Below are 17,223 nucleotides of genomic sequence, written 5' to 3' on the forward strand. Positions count from 1 at the left end.
CAAATCATCTAACAAGGTTCTATACATCGGCTTTCAGTTCTTTGTCTCCTGACATAGTGTGGGTGGTCAACCATTGAAGTGGAAAACGTCGGGCTCGTCTCGAATAGGTACTCTTTGTTCTAGAATGAGGATCCATGATCATGTATGAAGGGAGGACCTTGAATTAGTGCCATCGCCCGATTGTGAGTGAAAGGACTCAAGGCTTGTTCTATAACCTTTCTGCTTCCGGCATTGGGCCGCACGCCTTTCGCAGAGCCGTAGTGATCTCTACAGTAACAATCGCTACTTGGGATTATTCGGGTACTGGAGAAGGCAGGTGGCTCGTAGTTAGAATCCTAGTCATGGAACTGAATGGCAAGTGAACAAAGACGTGATGGCTTGTCTGTCATGTGTGGTCCGTTGACGTAGGTAAACAGTAAAATGACTCTCCGAGACATAATACAGGATTCATAGTGAGAATCAATACGAAGTTGAGGAGAAAATATTGATTTCACGAGCTTCTTCTTACACGCCTGAGAAGTCCCGGATGCAATCTCTAGATTCTTCGTCGCCTTGAGAAGCTTAGTCATCATCCATGAGTCCAGAAAATCACCTTGTGACTGTGCCTGCCAATGACTACCAGATCGTATCTACTCTGTAACATCGACCACTTCTGCCAGATCTTCCGATTATACTTTATTTACCAACTAAGGTATCTTCCAGATATTATGGTTGCTCATTCGATTTTGCGTCTATCTCGTCACGTGCAGACGCGTTAATAGAGACGCGCTACCTCCATAAGCAATCAATCACGATCGTGCGAGGGAGGACCTTTCTAATACGCGACGCCAACATTAGATACGCTACTTACGTATTTTAAGTCGGACGGTTGCCATCAGAATAATCAACATCTAAAATGGCCCGCCTAAGTGCGCAGGGCCCGGGTGCTGCCGAAGCTCAACAATCACCAGCGCAATCACTCAATACCACGTCTGACAACACCAACGAGGATTCACTGCCTCCCTTTTTTAACACGACGTTCTCAACCCATCGTGTTTCGCCTTTACATGTTGGCAAAACAAGACTCACCAAGCAACGGCTTCAGATTATCGCCAGCCGTCTCCGCGACACCCTTGTTGGTGATGTGGTTCGTGGCATTCAGCTCAGACTAGAAGCTACAGACACAGCTGTAGGACAGGTCGGATCCCTAAAAGGAGTACGAATTGAGTGGTTTCGTGCGAGCTCCCTTTTAGGCGAGGAAGTCTTTGAAGAAGATCTTGGAATCCCACACGGTGACCAGAGCGACCTTCCAGACGATCAGAAGCAAGGGCTGTGGATCAGCATAGAGCACGAAAATGCTGCCTATGCTGCGATTCTTTTGCCCGGGTTGTCCGACTCCTCAGAAAAAGGTCCAGAGAATGATCAGAGCAAATTCCTTCGTCTGCCGCTGTTGCTGATGCGTATGCCTCAACAACTAAAGGCCGTCGTGGCTGACTGGCTAGCTGCCTCTTTCGATTGTCGCGTTAGTCGAATCACGTTGGGAACAAAGACGATTCTTGGCGTTTGGGAGAGTTGGGTTGCGAGCAATGGCCTCGAAAGTCAGGGCGCTGATCTGACTGTGACACTTGCGTTCAACGCGCCTCTACCGACCAACGACAGTCCAACAACTCGCATCGGAGATCAACCTCAAGATGACAAGACCGATACTCCAGGTCTTCGTTCAATCGACATCACAATCGCCGCTCAAGATCTTCGGCGCTTCGTGCGAGCTGGTGAAAAGAAGCAGGCCCCCATGGCGCCCGTCTGGAATGGAGATGCCCGTGAACGTCGCAGACTTGCTGGAAGTAATGGGGATGATGGATGGGCTTGGCGAGAAAAAGATAATCCCGAGACATCGCCTTTTACCGAAGCGTTGGCTAGCTATCTACATCACCACCTTGCACTCAATCTCTTCCACCCAAGTGTGCATGTTACCCAGATATCTTGCTCTGGATTTGTTCTCAGCCAAGGTCGAGTCAAAATTTTGATGTCTGGCGAGATCAATCCTAACCTGTCCCGTGCCGCTTGGTCATTCGTGGCGCAACTGGGACAAAGAGTTAGAGGTGAGCAGCTGCCGCAGATATTTTTGGCACAATTCGATGGTTGAAGCTGCCTGAAAAGCATCAAGTTGTTGGGTGTTTGACCAACCGATACTTGGCCCTGCCTTTACGGTATTGGCTTGTGCACCGGGAACCCGTTCTTTGTTCGAAAGCAAAACGCAGTCAGGGGGATCGGCGTGGCTATCAACCCAGAAAGCTTTGAAGAATCGCGAGACAGATTAGCGAAGAACAAATATCAGGGCCTCAATCTGTCTCCATCACCATTTCCCCACCGTATTCTCTGTTAAGGACGCGAACCTGTGGAGAAGGAGGTATGGTTATGCTCATGACAAGCAAAACGAGGCAGCTCTACCCCAAAAAATCATGATCGCAGAACGCAATGCTGAGAAGAGGGAAGTGCCCTTCAACTTGAGCTGGAGTTGGCTGTCAGACCTCAATATTCATGCCGTGGGTCTCGCACAGCATCTCAATCCGCAGCACCGTTGAAGTTATCGAACGTAACCTTGTTACTCTGTGGTCTGCTCTTTTCTAGCCCCCACAAAGGGCTGTGGGACTGATCCATGCGTAATCTCGGTCTCGAGCTTCTGCTGTCAGCAATCCTTCCAATTTAGTCGAATGTGGTATGCTGGTCACAAATGAGCTAGCGGCTCCATTCAAAGATGCTGCGGTCTGCAGAGCAAACAGCCTCGAGAGTTGAGAGTCAAAAACACAAATGTTGGATGCTCTATTCGAGAAGAGGCTTGTCGATATGGGATTTGAAACCTGGCGCAGAAATAGATTGCCAAGATTTCGGCCAAATTAGAACATCGGACCATCGTAGGGCTGTGCTATGGATGGATACGTGGTGTAGGATTGATTACCAAGACCAGCTGATGGACTAGACGGGGCTTCGACACAAATGATCCCTGTCCCACATATAAGGCTCGGGATAAACATGTAAATAAAGCTTACGCCAAGAGGTTAAGCAGATGGGCCGCACACGATCACCGCCCAAATATACCATGACCAGAAAGAAGTGTCAGCCTCTGCCACATCACCAATTTTACTTGAGCCTCCACAATTGACTTTTTGGGGGGACCTTGGCACTTTATCCACGTTGTTTTTCTTTAAGCTTACAGGCGAGAGTCGACCTTTTGGGGGCTAGAGACTGACTTGACTTGTATGACTTTTGTCATCCCCGGTCTGTGTGGAACCAACACCGTGAACCGAGTTCCTGAAGGCGTTTTGGTGGCTGAAACGAACCTCTTTCTTTTCAATTTCAAGGCGCAATACAAAGGGGCATTTCCTCTTTCTCTTCTCTTCAGACCGCAACGACCAGGTCCCATGCGAACTAATTTTATTTGGGCGTTACCTGTCAGCAAAGAATGGACACGAGAAGGATTCGATTATCACAGAAACAGTTTAGTACATGTAAGCACGCAGGGGTAGGACAAAGCCTCAACACTAAAGCTGCGGCTACGACGGTGGTTTTGAGGTAATATCCCCCAGCTGGGGGTCCAAGAAGGCGCAGGACAGTCGAGTTGATCCGCAATCCGTCCAATGCCATCCATGTTCGATTATGTATTGGGTTGTTATGCGGGACTCTGCTTAAGGCTGTTCATGTCCATGTCCATGTCCACTCGATCAAAGAAAAAAAGAGAATGCCCCGTGCTTGTCGACTCTCTCAAGACTGTTTAGTTTTGTTTTAGTTTTCTTACTTCATCTTCCTCTTCCTCTTTTCTTTTCTGCATTGCATTGCATATAGACTCGAGTCTGTTGAGAAGCATCCTTAGTTCATCGCATCCTTAATTCGTCAACACTGTCTCGAAATGTCTGAAGCTCGCAGCCATTGGGGTTTGGCTTGTACCGATGGAGGAAAATTCTACATCTGCGAAGATGACGATACTCCATTCGTAGGCTGTTGTCTCAACGACCCTTGCGGCAAGAATAACGGCACCTGTCCGGATGGTGATTTGCGCGCCACAACTTTCGAGCCTGATAATTACGAATCGCTTCCTGCACAAGACTGTGACAACTCTCAAGGCACCGACAACTACTACACATGTGCCGGCACCAATCCGCCTTTCTTTGGATGCTGCAGTCAAAATGCTTGTGGGTCGGGTTGTCCAAGGGACAGGCTGGTGCCCACCAAGCTGTCGTCGATCGAGAAAAACCGACTCGACTTTCTTCAACCCAGAGCTGCTTCGAGTTCAACCGCCTCTTCTACATCCGCGACGGCATCTAGCACTTCTACAGCTGAGTCGAACGACGATAGCGGGTTGAGCACAGGAGCTACCGCTGGTATTGCTGTGGGCGCTGCGGTAGGAGGACTGTTGGTGTTGGGACTTTTGGCTTGGTTGTTCTGGTGGAAGCCCCGACAGAAGAAGAAGTATGAACAGGCTCCTCAAACAGCCCCCGGCGTGTCTTCTCCTGGCCCAACGATGAGCGAGTACCCTCAATCACCCATGAGTGGCCCTATTCACCAGGGCACATTCCCTGCTCAGTCTCCCATGAGTGGTTACCAACGTAAGAAAGTCCCAAAAACGCATTGCTTGTTCAAGTACTCACCGATTCTAGAAACATACAGCGGATCACCCGGCCTGGTGGATCCTCGTCAAAGCGGCATGTCCTCGCCTGACCAGTTCCAGAAGTACTCGCCTCAGTTCTCTCAGACTGAGCGACCCCAGTCTTACGGCCAATTCTCAGACAACGGACACAGCCCCGGTGTGCCCCCTTACCAGCAACAATATCAACAGCCATACCAGCAACCGTACCAGCAGCAGTATCAACAACCACACATGGTTCCTGTTCAGGAGATGGATGGAACTGCAGTGGTTCGTTCAGAGATGGACGGTGGTACCGATCACAACGCGAGCCAGCAGCCACAGGGCTTGAACATAACGAAATGAGACGAAGGCGATGATTTGTTTGAAGAAAGATCCAAATCCGGATCAGGGAACTAATACATGGTTTCAAAATATTGGTGTATAAAGTTTGTTCATTTGAAGGTGTTGGTCGGGCTGCAACGATCATAGATGGCTCTACGTTGCGACATTCATTCATGAGCGTATTTGTTCTTGGATTGTTTTTCTATACCTATCTACATATTTAGCTGGATAATTTATTGCGATTGAAAGGGAATATTTGAGCTTTACTTACCCTATTGAAGAAGAAACCGAAACTTGTTTACAGTACCGCCCCAAGGTCCTTCTTACCATTAACTAACAATCGTCATTGCCAACTTGACCTGCTTGGTTGTTTGTGTCACAAACTAAGATAGTAGTACCTTGCCACAGAAAAAAGAAATGTGCAGGATTATGACGAAAAGAATGTTGCACAGAGTAACACGAAAGAAGATGGCATCTTGGAATGGCGTTTCAGGTAGACCTTGAGGCTTCACAAAGCAGGCAGTGTGTAACATGAGAAGGCCGATGAGATTGATCGAGATGGTAAAAGTCCGAACCAAAAGCTGGGGGTTCATAAATAATGCAGTCAGCTTTGGCTCGTTACAAGGAGCAACATGACTGGGTTATTACTGTCAGCACCCCAGAATTATGCATGACCTAGGTAGTACCTAGCTATGTCATTCCGAGCTCCATACTGGCGGAGATCCAACCACACAGAACCAAGCGCTGGACACCCTTGACGATTGCCCAGACTTCAGGAACATGGAAATGGCCTTGTTTCCATGGAACATGACATAACCCGTCTGGAAGGTGGGAGGGACAAACGTCATGGTTTGATGGTAATGCTTCATTATGGGTATAAAGAAGGAATGTCTTCTGTTGGAGAGTGTTGATCAGAACCAATTTTTGAAAGCAACTCAAAGACTATCATAACTATCTTACAACACCTAAACCACCTACATTTTTATCCCCAAAACCCGCAATAATGGACTCTGCTGGTAACCGATCCGTCTTGTCAAATGACATGCAGGAGCTTCGCTCTGGAAAGGAGGAGATCTCCCACAAGATCCAGGGCCACAAGGCGAACCTGTCCAACCCCAGTATGTCCCCTCTACCCCAGATTATACCTACCGTCACTGACAGAAACCCCTAGACACAAGCGAGGCTAGCAAGGAGAACAGCAAGAAGGAGATCGAGGCTCTCGGAGGTGACGCCAGCCACTACGGCCAGGAGAGCGACCCCCGAAGCAAGAGCGCTGCTGAAAACCTCGAGGGCAGCCGAGCTGCTTAAATAATTTCGACTACCTGTTAATCTTATGATATCCATGCAGTAATAATATTTGTCAAATTAATTCTTGAGCCTGTTACTTGTCTTGTGACTGTTACTTATTGTGTTGTTGATGAACCATGGCTGATGACATAGCTTGTTATAGTCTCCGGCTCCGGCTTCGGATCCGAAGCTCATGCGATGTAGCGGAGTCCCGCGTTTGAGTGAGCCAGGGTTCAAATGTCCATACGGCAGTCGCTGATATGACTTCTTCTTCCTTTCCAGTCCATACCATCAATCCTCAGTCACACGCATCAACTCGTTTGTTTACAATGTTCATTCATCACGCGCGCCATGACAGCCTCAGCTACTGCAAACACACGCTAGGCATCTCTCCTCCTCTTTCCATGAATTTAGGCTCAACAAAGTGACATTTCGCAAACACTCTCTGCATTCGCGATTCGCGTTTCATTGAGCAATGAAACGTGTGGTTGCAGTATTGGGCATAGCATGTCGGCAAAGACGGATGATCGGCACAGAAGATTGGGAAAAGAGAAGAGGTCTAACGAGTTCTGGCGATAGGGCAGTTTAAGATGAAATTATTATGAGTTTTGTGCATCAACTGACGGAAGATCTGAGGGTACTGTAGACCTTCTTTTCTCTGTCTCTGTCTCTTCCTCTGCCTTGCAGTTGAAGCATCTCCTCGGCAATAAAGTCTCTCTACGGTTGAACCAATAGAATGGAAAGTGTAGTGTCATGTCATGTCATTAAATTGAAACTGGGTCTTGGAGAGAAAAGCCAGTGACAGGCTCTGCAGATTATTCCCGGTTCATAACCGGATGATCTTGACGAAGCTGTCGATCCAGATAACAATTTGTATCGGAGTCGAGCCATTACTAGAAAGAATTTCCCCATTCGACGACCCGTGCAAATCCATGCCATGATTCGGATATATTATGGAGTAGATAAATTACTATACAATCAGATCGGGCTACCGGCAGTCAAGTCGAGGCCCTCAAAGCGGTCAAGTACAAGAAGCTTGGCTTTCTTATACCATGTAGGCCAAGACGAGGAGACGAAATCAAGACGAATTTACATGCAGAAAAAGCAGTTGACGAGTGACTCTCGCCACAGTATTTTTCCTTGTTTAATTACCGTGTATTACCAATTTATGTCTCTCTGTATATTTTGACTCCGGCCCTTTTAATTTTTTTCAGCCGTTAGCAAGGCGAAAGCGGCCCGCAAGACCAGGATTATCTTTGAGGGAGGCAGGCCAGGCTCAGGCTACCTACGGGATAAACCATTGTCACTATTTATTCTTTTTTCTTTCTTTATATACTTGGAAGCGCTTCATTTCTTGATTGTATATCTTTCAGTACTTCTCAGGTCTCGAAATGAAGGTTGTTGTAACTGGGGCGACCGGATTGGTCGGCAACGAAGTCGTCAAGCAATGTCTTGTTGATGTTCGCATCACAAAAGTCGTTATTCTTACTCGAAAGGCTGTCTCGATGGATATTGAAAGTCACCCAAAGGCGGATGTTATTATGGTTCAGGATTTTTCACGATATTCCGATGATCTTTTACGGCGAATTGAGGGTTCTTCAGCATGTTTATGGTATGTATTCCTCAGTTCAATCTCTTAGATGGATGAGAGAGAGAGAGAGAGAGGCTGACATGAAACAGGGTCATTGGAGCTCGTTCAGATCATTCCTCGCACATCGATAAAGCTTCACTTCACCACATCAACGTTCAACTACCGCTATACGCAGCCAAAGTCATGAGCGAGCGCATCGCACCCAAAACTCCAGCAGGTCAGAAGTTCAACTTTGTCTTTGCCAGCAACAAGTCAAAATCATCAGCCTCTTCACTGCTCTCGCTCGGGGACCCGCGAAAGCCAAAGACCGAGGCCGAAAAGGGTCTATGCGAAATTGCAGACGCCAGCCCTGAAACGTTTAGCGCTTGGATCTTGAGACCCAGCGCCATTCTCACTTCCTCCTCCGATGCCGCGCCCAAGAAGAGGAGGCTCGTAGGGGGAAGATCGAGTAATGGCGTTGAGGTTGCGCAGATGGCAAGGGCTTTTGTTAAGTTGGCCTGCGAAGGCTATAGGGATCGCATCGTTGATACTGATGCGATATTGAAGATGATTACATAATATTTGGGCAGCAACTTGAGGATCAAACGGAGTCAGGTTGTTGTCTTTTTGGGAGAGGAACTGACTTGGAACTCGACTTTAAATGGAGTAATTATTGTGGATTTTGGCGGAGCAATTTGGGGGCGGCTCTTTGAGACATGGAATTTGGAGTCGAGTCGAGTTGAGTCAGAGGAACGATGCAGGCACATCAAGTCAAGTTCTTTCCCTTTATTGTATCATTATTTACTTATTAAATCACGATATTAATGACGTTCCTATATAGCGTTGGATGTGGTTGACTGGCAAACTCGACTCAATTAATTAAGTATAGGTAGGTACATCAAATAATAATAACCCAAGAACTAGACCCCAGAAACGCTAACATTTATACATTTTACATAGTAACGTAATCTAGCAACCTTTGATCATAGAGAATAACAAGATATTATCGTACTCTCGACCATCGGTTGCCCAAAAGAAATGCTGGTTTGTTATTCAATAGCAAGACTCCCAGAGATGCGCCCTAATGAATATCCATGGGGAGGAGCACTTTTGTTTTGTCTCTCTTAACTTCCACTTGTCGAAAAGCTGCTCGTGTTGGTTCAGACTTTGCTCCAAATCATTGCTGCCAATGCTGATCTGGAGACGTATCCATGGCGTCTTGGCTCGCGCTCTTATGTTCATCAGCGAGATTTCCCTCATGGATATCGATCTGCGTCAAAGAAAGCCAAGGCTGGTCTGCGACAGAACTGGAGGGATCTAGGTTGTCAACCTCCATGCTATTGTCTGCCTCTTGTTGATCGAGTAGCATCAAGTCCTCTTGTTGATCAATCTCCATCTTTTCCTCTTGGCGGTCATTGTCCAGAGTAAGATCGTGCATCTGCTCGTCTGGAGACATCGACTCGGGCGCGGGCGCAAAGGATCTACGTAAGGATTCTTTTTCGTGACGTTCGCATATCGTTTCAAGGCGGCATATGCTTTTATCAATCGGACCGGACTCCCGTGCTTCGATTCGGCGGATAGTATATGAGCTGAAGAGACTAGGGCGTCGTGGTGAAGGTGTTGGATCGTGATTCGTCATCTTGGGCTATAGGTGGAAGTAGAAGTGGAATAAAAGTTGATTGTCGAGGGGCAAAGGGGAAAGTGAGTAATTGGAAAGGTTGGATGTATAGTAAACAGAACGGGTTCTGAGATTCAATACTGAACTTTCTAATGATCAAGTCTCTAGAAAGGAAGAATAAATGATCATTTGTGTCAAAAGATCGTGGCTTCCTTCCTCTAGCCGATCTTTGAAGGATTGCCAGAGCGAATATGTTGGAAGCATGAAGAAAAGGTTGAGCTTATACTGTAAAGTTAGAAGAACCCAGGGGACCCGGCCAACCTTGGTTGATGTTGACAAACTTTGTCATTTTTGCATCCTGCATCAACAGAACCTACGCACAGAGTCAAAATGTCATTGATGAATTCACACAAATTCTCTCTTTAGAGCATCGGAAGTTTTACCATATCGCCATTTTCTAATGTGATCAAGGCAGCGACATCGTAGTAAGTTGACCAATATTAAGGTCAAACAGATCCATACTGACACTCCAAGATAACTCCACAACACCACACCTCTGACACTTCAATACTTGATCGACATTTTATTCTTTTAGCTACTGAAGATACTCTATAGCGATCGAAGTCATGAATCCTATGGAAGCCTTCTTCTATGGGATTGCAGGAGGTGCTTTCCATCCTACCTTCAACCGCATATCCGCCAACGAATCACGCCAATATCCTGTGCTGACTCCTATCCCTTGGTTCACACCTCCTCCTCCCAAGGTCCATCACTGGAGAGGTGGTTTCTCGGACGCTATCGACCAGAGGATCTTCATCGGCATGGTCGTAGGGAGTGTGGCTATTTGGTGCGGTCTGGCCCTCATCTGGTTCCGCATAAAGGATTCAAAACCCGACATCCAGCGAGTTTTACCACTAAAAAGTGAAGAGGATGGGATTTGGACGGCATCTTCGTCTCAGGAGATGCAACAGCTTATTAGAGAGCCTGTTATTGCTTCATCTTCAGGTCTTAGAAGATCAATTGAGGAGGCTTTTGCTATTTGTAGCGACGAGGAGGATGAAGAGGATAAGGAACATGATTCATATTGGTAGAAGAGACTATATAATGACACGGCGACTTTTGCCTCTGGATACCTCATGTGACCATTCTTTCGTCATCCATGGGACACACTGTCTTTAGGGTGCATATCGTGATACTTTTCTGTAGAGTTCAGGGGGCTTGTTTCTGACTACATTGCGTTGTGCAACTCGTCAATACAATTTCCCAGGAAAGTCAACATCTAACCAACTATTAAATAATTAATCGTTCTATTAACATTCTGTGCGAAGTTTACTGCGTCTACTCCGATACGTCCAGTTTCAGCCAGGAATTGAGTTATCGTCCACTGTCCATCAGACCTATAAAGCCACTCACACATCTCAATTCTGCCGCACAACATCTATAATCTTGCCTCGCACAAAATACTGCTGGCATACACCTGTCTACGATCAAACATCATTCAAACAACATCTCTTCACTGTCTCCCCATCACCTACCACAATGTACGGAACACCGCACTGGGCGCATAGTCCTCTTCAAGACGGCACCACCGCTCTCCTATCCTGTCTTCTGATCATCGTTTCCGTCGTGGCTATCCTTGCCGTTGTGATTATCTCCATCTACTTCAAAAAGCGCATGGAGAAGAGCATTTATGACGAAGTCATCACCGCAATCAAAGACGCCGGCACGGCAACGAATATCACAAACAACGAAAAGGAATATGAGGATAACCAGCCTGATAAATCCTTTGCTTCTTACAATAGCACGGATTCTTAGGTGCAAAATCGGGGTATATATGGTTTGAGGGGGCTTTGATGTGAGAGTTTGAGTGATGAGATCTATTGAGGGGGTTCATGATCTGTTGAGGAGAAGGGGAAGGCAAAGTTATTCAACGAATCTTCTAGATTAATAGGGACGTCTGATGTATCGAGAGGAAATGTGTATCATGGTTCACGTGAAGGAGATCATGAAGGGTTATTTGGTTTTAAGTTTGTATCTACCCTTACCTACAAGGACAGCACATTCGATCCTAAACCATATCACCGTCGCCTGTTACCCTTCACCCTAAACTGAAGTCAATTCACCTAAATCGATTACCTTCTATAACCACAATGCATGACCGCTGCCCGTACGTTAGCTAAACTCTTTTACACACTCGTCTTATCTATTAACGATACTAGCACGACTCCCAGACACAAAAGAAACACAACACAAGAACCGTCTTCCATCACAGTATGTACAATGCTGTTGATCTGGGTTGTGTTTCTGTTCCTGACACTCATTCGATTTACCGACTTGATAACCAACAGATTTCGACAATCGATTGGAAACTGGAGACTCGACAGGCGCCTGTTATACGATACCGAACATGTTGGGGAGCAGAGGCCTCTGGTGGTGAAGAAAATTCCTAAGGAAGTCAGATTTTCTGACGAGAAGATTTTGATCCCACCAGCTGGAGATTTTGTCCCGGCACAAAGATAAATATGGAATATCTGATCGTAGGAACAAGGGCATGTTTGATAGGACATAAAGTCAATTAAAGGTCTGCCTGCTATAAAACAATACTATTACCACGCCCACCACGTCCTTGTCTAAAGAAATCATGTGCTGCGCTGCTCAGTTGCTTGCCTTGAGAATCTCCATCGGCTTCGCAAAGCTCAACTCCTTCATCAAATCCTTCCAGGCAGTCTCCTGCAGCGCTCTTCCATCTGACTGGTACATAATTACTGGGAACCTTCCGTCTTGGTTAGCATTTATTCGTCGCAGCTCGACTTGATGTACTTACGGCTTGATCTTGCCTTCCCCAACGAAACTGCCGTGACTCTCGGTGCCCTTGATAGCAGCAGCGTGAACATACGATCGCGCACCTGTAGCAACCGTCCTTCCAACAAGCGGCTTCGCAATAGCCATCCATATCTGCTCGATCATGTCTCTGTGACCGTCGGCCCCAAATTCTGTTCCTCTACAGGCACCAGGGTTGGGGTAGTTGACGATGACTTCTTCGGGTGAGACGTGCTGGGAAAGTTTGTCGACGAACATGATGAGAAGGAGCTTGGAGATTTGGTAGGCGCCATTGCTGGAAAATTTGGCAGGTTCGTCGATCACGTCCCAGATTGAATCGGTAGTTCCAGTCCATTTTGCCCAGTATGACATGTCTGAACCGACGATGCTCAAGTGTGCAGGGCCAGAAGTTCCGCGCTTTGTCTTGAGGACGGGAATGAGGAGGATTGCTAGCAGAGCTGTAGAAAGGTAGTTGATATGGGAAGTCATCTCGTGCTTGGACTCTTCTGATCGCTCAAATTGGGGTCTGCTCAAGCCAGCGTTGAGGATGGCGATATCCAGTCGTGGCAATGTCTCGCACCGCTTAACGAAGTCCTGAATAGACTTATAAGAAGCCATATCGACCAGTGAGACTTCTACCTTAGCGTTGGGAAACTCGTCACGGAGTTTCCTTGCTGCTGCATCGCCTCTGGTTTGGTTTCGCACAGCGATGATCAAGTGTGAGAGATTAAGAGCAAGGAGTTGACGGGCACACTCAAAGCCTAGACCAACGTTTGAGCCTGTGATGAGAGCTGTTTGGCCTGCTAGGCTGACGCTTTTGGGGATCTTGGGGACGCCTTCAATGAATTGGCGAGAGAGGAATGCAAGGGGACTGGCCTCCCAAGTGGCATTGTGTTGGAGTTGAGCGGACATTGTGATGGTCTGATGAAGTATATTGGTCTATATTTCTATCTCTATGTGCGTCTCCTGCATTATTATATATCTTTCATCGCCGGTCGAGATACGGACGAAATGACGGACCAAGCTCAAGTTGAAGCTGAAGGATTGCGGATAAGTATGTCATTGAGTTCGTGTCTTGGAGTAGTTCCTAGCGTTGGCTGTTTGGTCCGTCCGTTCGGAGGCCGAGACGGACGAAGCAAGCTAATTACTCTCGCCAGCTAAGTAGATAGATGTTGATGTCGCTGATAAGAATAATCCTTGGGATTAATAATTGAATGAATTCTACCTAAGCGACCATAATGACATCTGCTCTATCAATCTGATTTGCATCTGATGATTGTTGCTTAGCTGCGCAGAATATCGAATCATCTCGGACGAATTGGCCAGTCGGACTAACGCAAATATTTCTTCGATAGCCTAAAATTTAAGCATAATTGATGGAGACTTTGCCGGAAATAAATGAATAAGTATATTCAGCCAATTTAACCATCTTACATCAGTGAATGATACGAATAGTCGACTTTTATCCATGACTGGTAATGTTGACATTGAGGCGTAGGGTAAGTCACTGTCTGAACCTCAATACAATAGCATTGTCCATTTCTTAGCTTGGCGGATTAATTGTCCAGATCCGTCAGATCGAGCCACAAATATGCATCTCCTTTGAGATAGGCGATACAAACGTACCCGTACCTGAAATCGAGAACAAATATTCACCTATAAATAAGCCCAAGATGCTGGTCAAAATCTCCGTTCTAGACCCGATCGAACCCGTCTTGGCAGGGAATGATACCCCTGGACCTTGTCATAATTCAGTGAATCACCCTCTAAAGAGGTAGCCTGACCGTCAGCTTGCCCTTCAGAGTCGCGAGTAAATTAAATTGCATGAGGCAACCTAACCAATACGCGCTGTGAATCATGGCGTGAGTTTGAACTGGGAAAATCCAAACATACATACATTCAATGCTCCCGTCATTTTAACTTAAACATAAAGATAAACTATTCTACTACTTTATTCCTGACCCTCTCTCCCCACGCTCGCTATTTCTCGGTTGTGTCGATCAACATGGGCTCCCTTCGATTTCTCCTATTCGCATCTGTCGCTGCTCTGGTTTCTTGTCGCGACGTTCCTGACAACATCAAAGCCTTCAAGGAGAGTATCATCAAACAGGGTTCCTGTAAAAATGCTCTCGCCAAGGGCTTCCACAGCGCTGATGGCGATGACGGTTGTGAGTACTTCAATCTCTACATTGCCTATTGCGACTAACTAAAACCATAGCCTATGTCTACTGTGGTGACCATTTAAAAGATTACAATGTCGTTTACCTTCAAGGTACCGAGGGAAAACTCGTCAACATGGACATCGACTGCGATGGTATCCAGGGAAGTTCGGCGGATGATGGACGCTGTGGCTCCTCAGGCGATACCCAGTCTGTTACCTCTTTCCAAGACAGCCTCCAATCATACAGCACGAAGCATAAGGACCTTGATGCCAATATCCATCCTTACGTGGTATTCGGAAACCTAGGCACCAAAAAGAACTGGCCAACCTTTGATGCGCAAAAGCACGGCATTAAGCCCTTGAGTATTATCGCAGTCGTATGCGGCGAGAAAATGGTGAGCATTTGCCTAAGCTTAATATTGGTGAGATTCGATGCTGACTCTGACAGTTCTATGGTATCTGGGGCGACGAAAATGGCGATGACGGCGAAGAAGCCATGGTTGGAGAAGCCGCCATCTCACTTGCAACAGCCTGTTACGGCAAATCCATTAACGGAAACAATGGTCACGACGAAGACGATGTTCTGTACATTGCGTTCCCTGGTAGCGATGCCGTGCCAGGAGATGAAGGTGCCGACTGGAACGCTACCAACTTCAAGGACTTTGAGTCGAGTCTCAGCAGCGTAGGAGACAAGCTGGTTGCGCGCATCAACGATACTGGAAATGGCAACGGGACAGACAGCGGCGATGACAGCAAAGACGACGATAGTGGCGCGTCTCGCTTGTCAACATGGGGAATGGTAAGACTGCTTTGCCTTCTAGTGATAGAGACTTTGCTAACGCTCTGAAAGGGATGCCTTGTCGTTTCAACAGTGGCTGCTATGATGATCTAGGCGTTTTGTTCACGGGGATGGAGCGGGTGGAAAAGACATATCAAAGGCATAGACACAACGTACTTCTTGTTAATAATTCTGGGCATTGGACTGCATATTATATGAAGCGACCATAGACATATAGCATAATAGCATTGATCGACGTACTTTCATGCGAACCCTGGCTCAGGTACTCGGGGCCCCAAACGTGCGAGCCTTACGACAAGGCATGGGATATTTCATGCAGTAGATAAGATCGCCTACGCGACAGATGATCTGCGGTTTGAATAGGTAGACACTCAACGAGGGACGATCGTTCAAAATATGTAATAGATAAGAAAGGAAATGGAATGCTTTCCCGAACGCTATAATCTACTCGCTAACTATCTGACTGTCACAATGCGGGCTTAATATGCTCACATTGCCATGGCAAAGCCCAATAAAGAACTTAAAAGACCAACCAAGGGTATGTTGAGAGCTTCTACTCCAGAGCCAGCACTGGCAGGTGCATGTTCCATCGTGGCCATTCCAGTCGGCCGCGTCGCCTCGACTCTGACATTGTCTACCTCACTGTCTTTTTCGGGAGTATAAGTGCGTTTATCAAAACCACATGCCTTCATGATGATGTCCATGTCTAAGAGAGTTAGTTTTTGCAACATTTTTGTTTAATGAGATTTTGACTTACTGTTTTGCTTGTGTCCATCCACGACGATGCAGTCTTGACACAGGGCTGCTACTTTGGCTACGTCGAAGCTCTTGTTCAGACAGACACATTCTCTTTCCGGGTCACCCTCAGGTGGGGCGTGTGTCTGCAAAGCACTTCCTCCCCAAGAACCACTCGTTGTTTGAGATCTCTGTTTAGTAGCTGAGACGATAGTTTGAGTGGCTGTTGTTGTTTCCATAAGCATTGAAGCCATCGTGGTACGCTTCTTGGTCGAAAGCAACGTCGATGTTCCATCAACAGCACTTGTAGTCTCCTCCGTAGTCGAGGTCGATATGGACGTAGTGGTACTCTCTTCAGGCATGAGCTCGGGCGGAAACGATGTCGGCGCAGCTCTGATAATCGAGAAGCTCCTCTTGTCCAACGCAGGAGGTTCCACGGCCAGCTTAGGAACCCACTCCGAGTCTACCTGTCGCTTCGACATACGTTGTCCATGGATATCACACTTTGATGTCAACTCGACGATTGGGCCGCAGATGGTCACACACATCAAGGGGATGTCATCCACCGGTAGTACGTCCGCGGCGACGACAGACAATAGGCCATAGATTGCGGCCTGTCTGGCCCACGGCAATCTCATCTCGACGGCTATGACCCTCAAGGGCGCTTAGAATGACCTCCAAGATGGGAACGCAGGTCAACAATGGTGGCCCGGACTGTAGGCCTCGCAAGACAGGACGAGACGAGTCGAGTCGAGTCGTTTCCTGCAACTCGATAATAAGCGGTGATATAAGCGAAAGAATATATCCTCGTGGCAAGCACAAGGATAGGATAAGAAACGAAAGGAAAGTGATACAGTTATGGTAAAAGAGTGTATAAGAAGAGACGAATGTGCTACCCGTTCAACAGGCAGTGAAGGAACGACAAACGATGTGCAAGAAGACCGGAGTACAAGAACATCTTGGGGGGACCGTGAGCCATGGCCACGGTAACTGAAAGTCCCCTAACTTAGGACCTAAGCTGAGTTGGTGAAACGCGGGTTCCCACAGGTTTCTGGGACGAGCGTAGTGTCCTGTGTCAAGTCGCGTGGAAAGAGTTCAATGTGACGTTGTGACAAGGCATTTCAGTCAAGGGTCAAGAAAATCGAGAACGTTCTAGCAGGGGGACATGACAGTTAGGCTCGAGAAACAAGTCAATCGGGGAGGTATTCCGGTCATGGCTTGTTACAATACTCGTTCAGAGCTGAGACGGCTGGTCCATGATCTGAAACAGAGTGATTGAACTTGTCGT

General features: G+C 47.1%; 8 protein-coding genes across 8 annotated transcripts; 6 read left to right on the forward strand and 2 right to left on the reverse strand.

Moving 5' to 3' along the window:
* The first annotated feature begins 734 nt into the window (after positions 1-734).
* Positions 735-2,431, forward strand: B0J16DRAFT_193246 (kinetochore complex Sim4 subunit Fta1-domain-containing protein). The gene has a single exon (XM_046122829.1). The coding sequence runs from the start codon at positions 896-898 to the stop codon at positions 2,123-2,125; it is 1,230 nt and encodes a 409-aa protein (XP_045977912.1). The 5' UTR covers positions 735-895; the 3' UTR covers positions 2,126-2,431.
* A 1,265-nt stretch (positions 2,432-3,696) lies between these two features.
* B0J16DRAFT_193271 (uncharacterized protein) lies at positions 3,697-5,265 on the forward strand. Its single transcript, XM_046122830.1, has 2 exons — positions 3,697-4,583; positions 4,635-5,265. The coding sequence occupies exons 1-2, from the start codon at positions 3,887-3,889 to the stop codon at positions 4,964-4,966; spliced, it is 1,029 nt and encodes a 342-aa protein (XP_045977913.1). The 5' UTR covers positions 3,697-3,886; the 3' UTR covers positions 4,967-5,265.
* Positions 5,266-5,783: 518 nt separating this feature from the next.
* On the forward strand, positions 5,784-6,341 carry B0J16DRAFT_350431 (uncharacterized protein). The gene is made up of 2 exons (XM_046129050.1): positions 5,784-6,063; positions 6,117-6,341. Exons 1-2 carry the CDS (start codon positions 5,949-5,951, stop codon positions 6,251-6,253), a joined length of 252 nt encoding a protein of 83 aa, XP_045977914.1. The 5' UTR covers positions 5,784-5,948; the 3' UTR covers positions 6,254-6,341.
* Positions 6,342-7,522: 1,181 nt separating this feature from the next.
* On the forward strand, positions 7,523-8,645 carry B0J16DRAFT_193303 (uncharacterized protein). Its single transcript, XM_046122831.1, has 2 exons — positions 7,523-7,844; positions 7,913-8,645. Exons 1-2 carry the CDS (start codon positions 7,624-7,626, stop codon positions 8,379-8,381), a joined length of 690 nt encoding a protein of 229 aa, XP_045977915.1. The 5' UTR covers positions 7,523-7,623; the 3' UTR covers positions 8,382-8,645.
* Positions 8,646-10,046: 1,401 nt separating this feature from the next.
* On the forward strand, positions 10,047-10,511 carry B0J16DRAFT_325069 (uncharacterized protein; the record flags this gene model as incomplete). Its single annotated transcript, XM_046125864.1, has 1 exon — positions 10,047-10,511. The coding sequence occupies one exon, from the start codon at positions 10,047-10,049 to the stop codon at positions 10,509-10,511; it is 465 nt and encodes a 154-aa protein (XP_045977916.1).
* Positions 10,512-12,075: 1,564 nt separating this feature from the next.
* B0J16DRAFT_275732 (uncharacterized protein) lies at positions 12,076-13,152 on the reverse strand (the record flags this gene model as incomplete). The annotated part of the gene is made up of 2 exons (XM_046123716.1): positions 12,076-12,193; positions 12,245-13,152. The coding sequence occupies 2 exons, from the start codon at positions 13,150-13,152 to the stop codon at positions 12,076-12,078; spliced, it is 1,026 nt and encodes a 341-aa protein (XP_045977917.1).
* Positions 13,153-14,068: 916 nt separating this feature from the next.
* Positions 14,069-15,420, forward strand: B0J16DRAFT_193306 (fungal chitosanase of glycosyl hydrolase group 75-domain-containing protein; the record flags this gene model as incomplete). The annotated part of the gene is made up of 4 exons (XM_046122832.1): positions 14,069-14,408; positions 14,459-14,796; positions 14,850-15,200; positions 15,252-15,420. Coding segments are annotated over 4 exons (1,071 nt in total), but the record flags the coding sequence as incomplete, so codon positions are not given.
* Positions 15,421-15,587: 167 nt separating this feature from the next.
* Positions 15,588-16,901, reverse strand: B0J16DRAFT_193309 (uncharacterized protein). Its single transcript, XM_046122833.1, has 2 exons — positions 15,958-16,901; positions 15,588-15,906 (listed from the first exon to the last, which is right to left on the reverse strand). Exons 1-2 carry the CDS (start codon positions 16,571-16,573, stop codon positions 15,689-15,691), a joined length of 834 nt encoding a protein of 277 aa, XP_045977919.1. The 5' UTR covers positions 16,574-16,901; the 3' UTR covers positions 15,588-15,688.
* Between the last annotated feature and the right edge of the window lie 322 nt (positions 16,902-17,223).

The sequence above is a fragment of the Fusarium flagelliforme genome (assembly GCF_020744385.1).
Source record: "Fusarium flagelliforme strain FIESC 12 MPI-CAGE-AA-0113 chromosome Unknown B0J16scaffold_8, whole genome shotgun sequence".
NCBI lineage: Eukaryota > Fungi > Ascomycota > Sordariomycetes > Hypocreales > Nectriaceae > Fusarium > Fusarium flagelliforme.

Excerpts from the sequence above, each read along its gene's own strand:
- B0J16DRAFT_193303 (XM_046122831.1), top strand. The coding sequence starts at position 7,624 with ATGAAGGTTGTTGTAACTGGGGCGACCGGATTGGTCGGCAACGAAGTC. Across the intron at positions 7,845-7,912 it reads GGTTCTTCAGCATGTTTATG|GGTCATTGGAGCTCGTTCAG; the intron begins GTATGTATTCCT and ends GACATGAAACAG.
- B0J16DRAFT_193309 (XM_046122833.1), bottom strand. The coding sequence starts at position 16,573 with ATGAGATTGCCGTGGGCCAGACAGGCCGCAATCTATGGCCTATTGTCT. Across the intron at positions 15,907-15,957 it reads GGATGGACACAAGCAAAACA|ACATGGACATCATCATGAAG; the intron begins GTAAGTCAAAAT and ends TAACTCTCTTAG.
- B0J16DRAFT_193246 (XM_046122829.1), top strand. The coding sequence starts at position 896 with ATGGCCCGCCTAAGTGCGCAGGGCCCGGGTGCTGCCGAAGCTCAACAA.
- B0J16DRAFT_193271 (XM_046122830.1), top strand. The coding sequence starts at position 3,887 with ATGTCTGAAGCTCGCAGCCATTGGGGTTTGGCTTGTACCGATGGAGGA. Across the intron at positions 4,584-4,634 it reads TCCCATGAGTGGTTACCAAC|AAACATACAGCGGATCACCC; the intron begins GTAAGAAAGTCC and ends CACCGATTCTAG.
- B0J16DRAFT_350431 (XM_046129050.1), top strand. The coding sequence starts at position 5,949 with ATGGACTCTGCTGGTAACCGATCCGTCTTGTCAAATGACATGCAGGAG. Across the intron at positions 6,064-6,116 it reads GGCGAACCTGTCCAACCCCA|ACACAAGCGAGGCTAGCAAG; the intron begins GTATGTCCCCTC and ends AGAAACCCCTAG.